Source organism: Branchiostoma floridae, chromosome 4, assembly GCF_000003815.2.
Source record: "Branchiostoma floridae strain S238N-H82 chromosome 4, Bfl_VNyyK, whole genome shotgun sequence".
In the NCBI taxonomy this organism is placed as follows: Eukaryota; Metazoa; Chordata; class Leptocardii; order Amphioxiformes; family Branchiostomatidae; genus Branchiostoma; species Branchiostoma floridae.
Genome location: NC_049982.1, coordinates 26,961,190 through 26,972,354, shown reverse-complemented (window position 1 = coordinate 26,972,354; position 11,165 = coordinate 26,961,190). Strand labels below are relative to the sequence as shown.

General features: G+C 43.2%; 2 protein-coding genes across 3 annotated transcripts in view; one reads left to right on the top strand and one right to left on the bottom strand.

The window, feature by feature from the left end:
• LOC118414413 (transformer-2 protein homolog beta-like) overlaps positions 1 to 11,165 on the bottom strand; it is a 119,684-nt gene that overhangs the window by 76,389 nt on the left and 32,130 nt on the right. The window lies entirely within an intron of this gene.
• On the top strand, positions 4,581 to 9,060 carry LOC118414415 (4-hydroxy-2-oxoglutarate aldolase, mitochondrial-like). The gene is made up of 5 exons (XM_035818448.1): positions 4,581 to 4,713; positions 6,053 to 6,465; positions 6,957 to 7,085; positions 7,633 to 7,760; positions 8,869 to 9,060. Exons 2-5 carry the CDS (start codon positions 6,219 to 6,221, stop codon positions 9,043 to 9,045), a joined length of 681 nt encoding a protein of 226 aa, XP_035674341.1. The 5' UTR covers positions 4,581 to 4,713; positions 6,053 to 6,218; the 3' UTR covers positions 9,046 to 9,060.

Here is an 11,165-nt window from a genome sequence, read left to right as displayed (position 1 = left end):
TAGGCTGTGGGACGGCACCAGGCAAGTAACAGGACTGTCGGACAGTTTGTTTGTTGATGTACGACAGGTTGTGGGACAACACCAGGCAAGTAACAGGACTGTTGGGCAGTTTGGTTCGTTGATGTACGACAAGCTGTGGGACAGCACCAGGCAAGTAACAGGACTGTTGGACAGTTTGGTTCGTTGATGTACGATAGGCTGTGGGACAGCACCAGGCAGGTAACAGGACTGTTGGACAGTTTGGTTAGTTGATGTACGATAGGCTGTGGGACAGCACCAGGCAAGTAACAAGACTGTTGGACAGTTTGGTTCGTTGATGTACGATAGGCTGTGGGACAGCACCAGGCAGGTAACAGGACTGTTGGACAGTTTGGTTAGTTGATGTACGATAGGCTGTGGGACAGCACCAGGCAAGTAACAAGACTGTTGGACAGTTTTGTTTGTTGATGTACGACGGGTTGTGGGACAGCACCAGCCAGGTAACAGGACTGTTGGACAGTTTGGTTGGTTGATGTACGACAGGCTGTGGGACAGCACCAGGCAGGTAACAAGACTGTTGGACAGTTTGGTTGGTTGATGTACGACAGGCTGTGGGACAGCACCAGGCAAGTAACAAGACTGTTGGACAGTTTTGTTTGTTGTCGTGCGACAGGCTGTGGGACAGCACCAGGCAGGTAACAGGGCTGTTGGACAGTTTGGTTTGTGGTCGTGCGACAGGCAGTGAGACAACGCCAGGTAGAGTAACAACAGTGTACGACAGTTTTTGTTTGTTTGCTGTTGTCGTATGACAGGTTGTTGGACAACCCCGGGTAGGTAACAAGACTGTTGGACAGTTTTGTTTGTTGTTGTCGTGCGATAGGTTGGTTAGACAACCCCAGAGAAGTAAAAAGGCTGCTCGACAGTTTTGTGACGCTGTGCTGTAGTACGACAGATTGTTTAGCAACTCCAGGAAGCCAACAAGACTGTTGGACATTTTTTGTTTGTTGTTGTCGTGCGACAGGTTGTTAGACAACCCCAGAGAAGTAAAAAGGCTGTTAGACAGTTTTGTGGGTTGTCGTACGATAGATTGTTTAGCAACCCCAGGTAAGCAGCAAAACTGTTGGACATTTTTGTTTGTTGTTGTCGTGTGACAGGTTGTTAGACAACCTCAGAGAATTAAAAGGCTGTTAGATAGTTTTGTGTGTTGTTGTACGACAGATTGTTGAGTAACCCCAGGTAAGCAGCAAGACTGTTGGAAAGTTTTTGGACTAGAGAAGTAAAGAGACTGTTAGACAGTTTTCTGTTATCGCACGATACGTTGTTACAAATTTGTTACCCAGGTGTTAGTGGTTGGTCGCACGACAGGTTGTTTAGACAAGCCTAGGTAGGTAACATGGCTGGCGGACAGTTTTTTATTTTGTTTGTTATGCGACAAGTTGTGGGACAACCACAGGTGGAGTTTAAGACTGAAGGACAATTTTTGTGTGATATGGAGCCGTACTATTAGTTATTGGACAGCTTCAGGCTGATAACAGGACTTGGTTTTCGTTCGGTTTGTTACTTGACAAGTCGAGGGACAACTCTAGGCTGATATAGTTGGTCGTGCGACAGGGCAACCACATGTAGGAAATGAGAATAGTACAGTTTAGCTGGCTGACTACGACAGGTTTTGGTTAACTTCGTGATGGTACATACCGAGACTGTCCGATACTTTGGTGAGATTTGTGGCATTGCAGATTGTTGATGGACCCCGTGTAGATAACGAGAACGGCAAGCAGTTTTTAACACGATTGAGAAAATATCTACAGAAGCACTGAAGTCGAGGCCGACAATTGTGAAGATTACGGTGTGCAATGTAGAGAATAGTACGTCGTGGATAGTTTTAGGACGGACAGTACAAGATTAAAAGTTGGCACTTATATACGTATAACTGCAAGGAGTTTGAACTAATTACGAGTATCATTCGTTCGTTTTTCAACACGCTATTGTATCGCTATGATTCTTGGTACACGTACGTTTTCTTTGAAGTACAAGACACAGAGCAACATTGTCGTAGAACATTCGTAACGAACGACGTATTCGTTAGCTGGTACAGGTTTTCAAGAGAAAGGATAGCTTCATCCCGAAGGACATGCAATATGATAAATATGTTACAGGAAGCATTCAGTACAACGTGCGTGGGTGTGATGCGAGGACGTCTGAAAATACCACCTCAAGTTCAGCAACTTAGACCCACCAGCCAGCTGAGAAGTACACGCAGCAAACCATATGGGAGGACGGCGTACAGGCAGGGATGGTGGCCAAGCAAAGGGATCAAGAAGTTTAAAACTACACTTAAAATTCAGAAACAGAGAGACAACAGCCCCAGAATTTTTTGCTCTCTCGTACGTTCGAATTGTGACCTGAACTTCCATTTTGCCTTAAAGTAACAGAATATGTTAGAGGACGTCTGTTAAACGCTTTCTTCGTAAAAAAAAAAGAACATCTATACTGTCTTAGAGTTCACTGTAGGGATGACCACTGTATCTGCTTGTTTTTAATTAGAACACATCAACGTCAGAAGTTGTCCAGGAAGTGACATGTTTTTCGTTGTAATGTTGAGAAACAACTAGTTATTAAATCGGTTTGCTGTTTTCGTCTGTCTCCATTTTCTTTACTTGGTAGCACGTTCCAGCGCTTATGGTTTATAAGTAATTTGAAAAGGAGCATGTTTAATATAAAAGTGCCATGGATAAATACAGGTTCGTGTATCTTGGGTAGTAATTTGTTGATAACTTGACGAGGCACGAAAGTTAAAAGGCAGCAGTTATTTTGTCGTTTTATCGAAACATTTAGGCCAAAAGTCTAATTTTGCTTCGTAGGTAGATCTGACATGTTTAGCTGTAATGAGTCAAAAGATGACGCTATAAAAGTTTCAGGTTAATATAGCCAGTATTAAAAGGTCACTGCTTACTTTGTCTAACTGTCAGCCTTTATTGGCACACACAGGGTTAAGGCTTATTTATAGAAGACATTAAGGTTTTTGCTGCACATAAAATAAAATGTCTTAAATTTATCACATATGCTTTCCAAGGTAGACCTAGTAATATAGGGTTGGCTACCCAGCGCAAAACGGCATTGGCCAAAACTGGTTTCGTCAAGTATGTATTAATTCAAGGGTTAGTGGATTTTCCAGAGAGGTTGTTATCAGTGAAAAGCTAGAACAGTAGGGAGGAGGACTCTAACACTTCAATACAGATTTTTTGTTTAGATACAATTATCCCAATGTATGTAACGTAGCTTGGTTTGCTAAACGGCAGTTGAAACAAATATTTGAAACCGAATGTCGACATTTTTGTTTTGTTTATACCCGAGTTCTGATAGGGAGAAATGGGATTATATTGGGTATTTATTCTTGCAATATGTGTGGGCCATTTGTGTACATCGAATTTGGAGAGATCCGTTATACGAAAGTTACATCTGCTGCGATAATAGACCATTGTTACGTACCGTGTCTATTCTATTTATGGGGTTGGAAGTATGTTTGGAGTTTGCAACATCTGACAGAGGACACTTCTAGTAGTTTTTAGAAGAGGACCGCCGGCGATGCAAGAAATAAAAAGTATTAGACTGCACATTAGTTTTATTGTAGTTGATTCACTTCCGATAAGCAGGACACGAATAAAAGAATAATGAATGGAGGTTGGGGTAGAAAGGAATAGAGAATGATGGTGTGAAGAACTTGGCGGATGAGAGTGGGAGAAGTAAGGATGAGAGTGGGAGAGAACGATAGAGTCAAGGAAGGTTAAGATGAGATTGGGGATAGTAGGAGGTATGGATATTTAAGAACAATGGAGTGAAGGAAAGTTAGGATGAGATTAGGAATAGTAGGAGGTATGCAGAAGGAAGAATAGTAGCGCCAATATTGTATAGTGATTGTTATGGTAGGTCTGGACCACCACCCATATAAGTGGTAGAGTCCGCTCCGCTAGTGGTTACGTCACGCACTGTGTGGTGCTGGTTGTTCACCATCATGGAACGGTTCCATAAGAAGTTGTCAATAGACTATGTTGAGTATGTTCCTTGACTATGCGTCCACTGTCGTCCTTGAGTATACACTGCACGCGTTCCCTTTTAGCGTGGAGTCAGCGGTTGGTCTCCTAGAACCCACACACGCACCAAGAAGCTTGGATGCCACGCAACTCAGGTAATGATACTAAAGAGAAGAATAGGCGCGACGGAAGGCACCACCCCATAGCTTCATATGGATGAGTCAATCACTGCGCAGAAAGAATAGGTAACTATCTTTCCTGCGCTGTGATTGGCGATGCCTATATTAGGCGAAGACCCAATCCCATATAAAGGCAGGATAGACTATTCACATGCAGTTTGACGGACTCATCCGCACAGCCTGGAATCCGTCGAAGACGTGAACATGGGATAGAAGGAGTGGGACAAGGGAAAAGAGGTAGGCACGATGGAGCGCAGTTTTCTTTTTCGCCCGCCCACCCACCCACCCACTCAGTCTGGGGAATGTTATATGTATCACATCTTCGCGCGACTCCAGGCACCACCCCATAGCTTCATATGGATGAGTCAATCACTGCGCAGAAAGAATAGGTAACTGTTGAACTTTGTGAAGAACTTTGCAACGTTTGATTTTATTACCACGCAGTTTGCTGACAGGTGTTTGTCTACTGCAACCAGACTGGGAGCCTCTTTTAACCCGAGGCCCTACTCCAGAGACGAAAAACGGTATGCGAAGCACACAACAGCCAGTCTATAGAGTGTAGTTTATACGTGGAACAACTTGTCAGAAATTCCATGCAATTTATTACGAAGTATTAAAAGTATTAATTTTCAGCACCAAGAGACCACGTCTAGCGAAATAATAGACGTTAAACGAGGACAACAACAACAACAACAACATTTAAAAGTAGTTATGGTAGTAACGTTAAGTATAAGATACTTTATCCAAAACGTTGGGAATAATTTTTTTGTATCTCACAAAATTAAGTCCACAATGAAGAGCTGCCGAGGATAAATTTTAGTAAGAATTTTTATATACAAATTAGCGAGCTCGAGCTATTCTCCACTTACACACTTCCCATAATTAAGTGTGAGAGGGTTCCGGATATGGCTGCTCCGAACTCCGGAACTGACTCCAAGGGCACAGAAAATTGGTTCTAACCAATTCCGAACACAGAAAACATCAAGGAGATGATAGTTTGGTGTGGAACCGATCACAGGACAATGGTTTAATCACTTTCCGACAGGAAAAAAACAAAGGCTGCAGACGAAACGCCAAGGTGTGGCCCTTGAGGTCATCGGAAGAAACCAACTAACAGCCACAGTGGTGCACGTGTTAGGTAGTTACTTCTGACCACAAAACTTGTAAGATTCTCGGCCCAAATGATAACTGTACTATATTCGCCAGACAACTTATTAGTTTATATGCTTTTTCGCCCTCGTACTGAAGGTTTTAGCTGGTTCCACCCTGGTTTCGCACCCTGAGCAACTGTGGTAGCATCCAAGTAACATCCATATCCGGAACCCTCTCGCACTTAATTATGGGAAGTGTGTAAGTGGAGAATTGTCGAAGCCGGCCCAGCTTGATTGAGCCTAAGGTAGATTTTTCGTGAATTGGTCTCATTACTTCCGCCAAGGAGCTTTTATCATGATAAAGCTCCTCGCTTCTGCATATGCATTTCTTTTCCTGACTTCATCAAAAGTGTTATTTTGGCCTTATTTAGTTAGTTGTATGGCAAATTGTCAAACACCAGATTGCCCCAAAGCTGCATCAGAGCCAGACACCCCATGAATACAATGGAACAATCCATTGAAATCGTTTCCAAAACATTTTGTTGTAACAAGTCTTGAATTTATCGTTCACCATTGCCAGCCTCCCGAATTTACCATTTAACATTGCTAGGATCCCCCTATTAGCAGACCCTTCCCAGTTCTAATGTATACTAGTACCTTGCTCTATTTCCATATACATTCTCGCTTGAAGTTTGAATAAACTTTGTTACAAAACTTGGATTTATTTTTTTTTTAGCTGTATTGAAAAGAATAATGTTTATGTGTTTTGCAGGCCCAGCTAATTGGATACAGTGTGGACCAATCAAAGTTAAACTGATTAAGCGGTGGACCAATCAGCAGTGGGTAAATTGTGTGACCATCATCCCATCAGCATCTCTCTAGATTCCAACCTCCCCCTTTGCGTGTGTGCTCTCTAGCTCTACATCTTCGCTTCCACCATGGCCTTTGTAGTGAATAACCTCCGAACTCTGTCTAAGCTCGGCACTCTGGCCGTCCATCAGCGGACTTTCCTCGTGGGTGGTGTGAGGGTGTTGGACTGTGTTCACAGAGGAATGGCCAGCTTTAAGAAGGTTGACCTGTCCGGAGTGTTCCCACCGCTGCCCACGCCGTTCGATCAAGACGAGAAGGTCAACCACGAGCACCTCAGAAACAACGTCGCAAAGTGGAATGAGATTGACTTTAGAGGTAAAGCATACTGTAGTGGGAGGGAATCTTGCAAAAGTGCTTTACGCAGTGCCACCTGTTTTGCCCTGTCTTTCACATTGGGATTATCATAATACAAATGAAATACATGTAAAATGATACTTAGAGTTCAGCTTCCGGGAAGTGACGTTGGAGGCAAGTGAATGAAGCAGTGGGTCGCAGGTGCCAGGTAACCTGTGTCGCCCCCCGTCTCTGGCACCTACGTACTAGTATAGGACCCCTGCTGCAGTAGCGTGTCTTCAATGTCACTTCCTGATAGCTGCAGTAGTCCATTCTGTAAACAATTGGGATGAGGTTGGCCGAAAAGTTCAAATTACTAACTACACGACGTGTATACTTACAAGTAGTTTTTGGTTTTAAAAAATGTTAATGTTTCATAATGTCATTGATCAACAGAGGTGAACTTTTTACTAAGTCTGTACCCATCTGTTCTTGACTTTTAACAATTATTATCTCCACATACATCTATATAGGCTATGTTGTGCAAGGCTCAAACGGAGAGTACACCTACCTGAGTGATGAGGAGCGTGTGGAGTTAGTGAGAACAGTGAAGCAGGCCGCAGCACCGGGCAAACTCATTATTGCTGGATCAGGATGTGAATGTGAGTATTTAATCCATGCCCACTTTTTCTTATTCCTTCAGATATGACATCTTGCTTCAATGTTGTGGTCGAAAAAACTTCTGATTAACTGGAGTCGTGTCTAGCTAGCGTAGATTATTTCGGTCTACTGTATTAAAAGACTTACCCCAAGTCCAATACGTAGCCCTACTTGGAGCAAGTCTGAGACAATTCTGTTGGACTGAAATGTTAAATACAAAGTATGCACCTCTTCACGGCCACCTTGAACCAAAGAAAGTCAATTTTATGATATTTTCTTCTCTTCTCCCCTGTCTACTGCTACTATATTCCAGCACCTGACGTCAGAGACACGTGACTGCAGCACAGGGTTGTGAGTCTCAGATAACCTATGTCGTCCCCCGTCTCTGTTAACATGCCAGAAGTAACAGTAGACAGGTCCAATCCTTGAACAAGATTAATGGAGCTCAGCCAAAACTTCAGGAAAGCCTGAATTAATTCCAGTGTTTACTTGGTTTGGTTTTTATTATTTGTTTGTAATATTGTTTACCAACACATGTTTACTGTTCAGCCACCCAGGCGACGATGGCCATGACTCAGAAGATGGCGGATGCAGGAGCAGATGTCGCCATGGTGATCACACCTTTCTACTTCAAGGGCAGGATGACGAACCAGGCCTTCAAGTACCACTATGAGAAGGTAGTCTTTATTTTCTGTTTTGCATAACCCTTCAACCACCTTTTCATGTAATAGTGGTATTGTTGTAATCGGCAAGGTGTTCGATTCATAACCCAGCGATTCTGGCTTGAAATCCGTTGATGTGCCACCAATCTTGTGCCCGTAGGAAAGGCACTTTACAAGACTTTCCTCACTTCACTCAGGTGAACATGATTGTCTTGCTTTGTTTAGGGTTGTGCCTCGGATAGGACGTTAAATGGAGGTCACATGTTTGAGGAGAGCCACACCTCAAGCACGTTAAAGATCCCACCACACTTATCGAAAAGAGTAGGGGTCCTACCTGGTGTGAGTGGTTCAAAACCTACAGACCTATGCTACAACTGGAGCAATAACTCTGAGTTAGCACAAAAAGTTACCTTTGCCATTTAGCCCTGCCCATTGTAAACTCCTCACAATTCACAACTCCCCTGGCTGTGAAGAGAGAGTAGTCAGCCCACGAAATAAACAATGATAATGATTCATGAAACACACCAGTTTTGCATAGTAAGTACAAGCTGTACAACACCAGACTGAAGCATTTGATCTGTGTGGATGGTTCTTAAACATAGTTAAGGTGTGGCTCTCCTCAAACATGGGACCTATACTATTAATCTGTAGCCAGGTGCTTAATTTCATCTGAGTAGAGTGAGGATATAAAGTGCAATTTTTAACCGGTACATCATACCGGCACCGACCCCTAATATGTAGTCAGGACTCGAAATACTTTTTTCTAGATACCTGCACTGGGTGCAGGAAACATTGAAAATTGCCTGCACCAGACATATTTTAACTTCACCACTCTGAATGTAGCAAAATTGTTAAGGAACCATTGCTATTGTTTTTCTTTTATACTTAATAGGTGGTAACAGGCAATGCAGCAAATAAAAATCCACATACACCTACATCATAGGACATTTGTGTATAAAACCCAGTACATGGACCAGTGCAGGTTAGGTGCAGGTAGACACCAGAAATACATGCACAGCTTCAATTCTACCTGCACTAACCTGTATACATGTATGTATGTGGTATTTGGAGCCCTGGTAGTGATCAAGATGAAAGAACAGTGACCATGGTCCTTGTTTTTCAGGTTGCCTCAGCCAGTCCTATCCCAGTCATCCTGTACAGTGTACCAGCCAACACAGGAGTGGACCTGCCTGCAGATGTGGTGGCTGCACTATCACAACATCCCAACATCATCGGCATTAAGGACAGCGCAGGAGATGTGAGTTCTTGGAATACATTAACTGTTGTAAAAGCTGTTTAGTTGCACATCCCATTTGCCAGCATATTTCATGCAATTATCCGGGTGTTAATGCAAAGTTATCCAGCTGGACCGCACCGGTTTTGGAGTCCATGCAATTAGCAAAAGTGTGCTGTAATTTGTTGTGCAATTAAGTGGCATCTAATGTACTATCTTTGAACTCAATTCCAAGACCTAAACATAACATCAGATTCAGGTACAGGTTATGGTTCAGAAGATTGAGAAGTACACTTCAGACCAGACTTGTACCTGTACCTTAATTATTTTACAAGGTAACCTGCGTCTTCAGTTTAATGATGAGAGAAATATGGAATAAGAGGCGGGCAAGCCAAAGTGGCAGGCTTGTCTGACAGGCCTTTACAGACATCGCAGGTTGGGGGTGGCAGTTTAGATGCGGCAGCCAAGTGTTAACCTGTATTTAGACTTGAGGTATCTTATACAGAGTACCCAACCTTTGTTGCATTTCTACTGTATGTAGCATGTCATCTGCTAATACAGTCAAACCAAGCCAAGCAACCACCTGACACAGTAACCACCTGCTGTAAGAGGACACATAGAGACAGTCCCGTCCATTTTTACATAGTTAAGACTTAAGACCCTTTCCAAGCAACCAATTGTCTTACCCAACCAACAACCACTATTCACCCTCCACTTAACAACCAAAATTGGTTGACAGCAGCTAATTAGGATTTCTGCCGGCACCCGCACCTTGAGCTTCTTTTGTTTCGATTTGTTACGTCTTAGTAACGTTTTTGCTCACCTTGAGTGGTTTGCTTAGGACAGGTTTCACTGTACAGTCAAACCTGCCCAAGACGACCACCCGGGGGACCGGGAAAAAACGGTCGATTTGGACAGGTGGTCGCTGAGAAGAGTATCGACTCAAAACATGCCCGATGGAAAGTATAAATGGTTTCCATTGTGCTTAATGGCATAAAGCAAGCACACTGCACGCACGCAAAGAAGCGAGGTCTTTAATCTCAAATACAACAGGCACACTGTAAACTGTAAATTTAACCCCAAAATCCGACGAAAACTGGCCGATTTCGGCACAAAATCGTGCTAGTTAAACTGTTATCATCAAAAATCGATGAAAACCTCAATTTTGAAAATGATGCGGTCGTTATGGTCCCAATTTGGGCCGGTCGCGGTCGCGTTGGCCAGGTGGTCGTTGAGAAAAGGTCGCTTAATGCTTACGTCAATGGGAAAAAAAATCGGGACCGAGAAAAAGCGGTCGAAATGGCCAGGTGGTCGCTGAGAAGATGTGGTCGCTCGGGCAGGTTTGACTCACGGTATATGCAAAATGATTGTGTTTGTTTTATACCATAGCAGTTTTATAGAAGTCTTTAAAGGTAAATGTATTACAGAATGACACCCCCAACTTGAAGGTATGGAACAGTCCACAGCTGTTGTCAGTAAGTGTTGTTGTTGTTGTTGTTGTTGTTGTTGATGGTTGGATGATTTGTTTGATTCCAGGTGACTAAGTTTGGTTCCATGGTACAGCACACTCAAGCCTCTGGTTTCCAGGTCCTGGCTGGGTCTGCCAGCTTCATGCTTGGCACTTACTCTGTTGGTAGGTTCAGAACAACTTCATGTCACAAAATACTAGTCGTACATGCACTTTTCTATGCACTCAAGTTAGGAGTTAGTGAATTGACATGATCAATGACTTTTTCTAGTTAGCTGTACTTGTATTGAATTGTTTTGCCAGTTCATTCTAGTGATGCTGAAGAAGAATGATGGATGTCACTCAAAATGTCCGGAAGTAAGTAACTATCTGTTTTTTGTCCTGTTGTAGAAATTGAATTGTATTTGAATACCCACACTGTTGTGTTGGTTGCAGGTGCAGTAGGCTGTGTTGCAGCTCTAGCAAACACGCTGGGTAACGAGGTTTGCCAGCTACACAAGCTTTGTAAGGAAGGGAAGATGGACGATGCCATGAAACTTCAACACAGGCTGATAGCACCAAACTCTGCAGTAAGTCATTAATACCCCTATGCAGAGCCTCGTCCGCAGCCTATACAATATACCTTGGGAAGCTCTGCTAAATTGAGATTTCCACTTTTGTGGGCATGGCCTCTAACCAGCTGTCAGTCAGTCAGAGAAGAGACTTTTGTGTATCTGAT

What these genes read in the sequence shown, in the direction of transcription:
- LOC118414415 (XM_035818448.1), top strand. Translation starts at nt 6,219, where the DNA reads ATGGCCTTTGTAGTGAATAACCTCCGAACTCTGTCTAAGCTCGGCACT. An exon ending in GAATGAGATTGACTTTAGAG is followed by an intron (nt 6,466 to 6,956) that starts GTAAAGCATACT and finishes ACATCTATATAG; the next exon opens with GCTATGTTGTGCAAGGCTCA. An exon ending in TGCTGGATCAGGATGTGAAT is followed by an intron (nt 7,086 to 7,632) that starts GTGAGTATTTAA and finishes TTTACTGTTCAG; the next exon opens with CCACCCAGGCGACGATGGCC.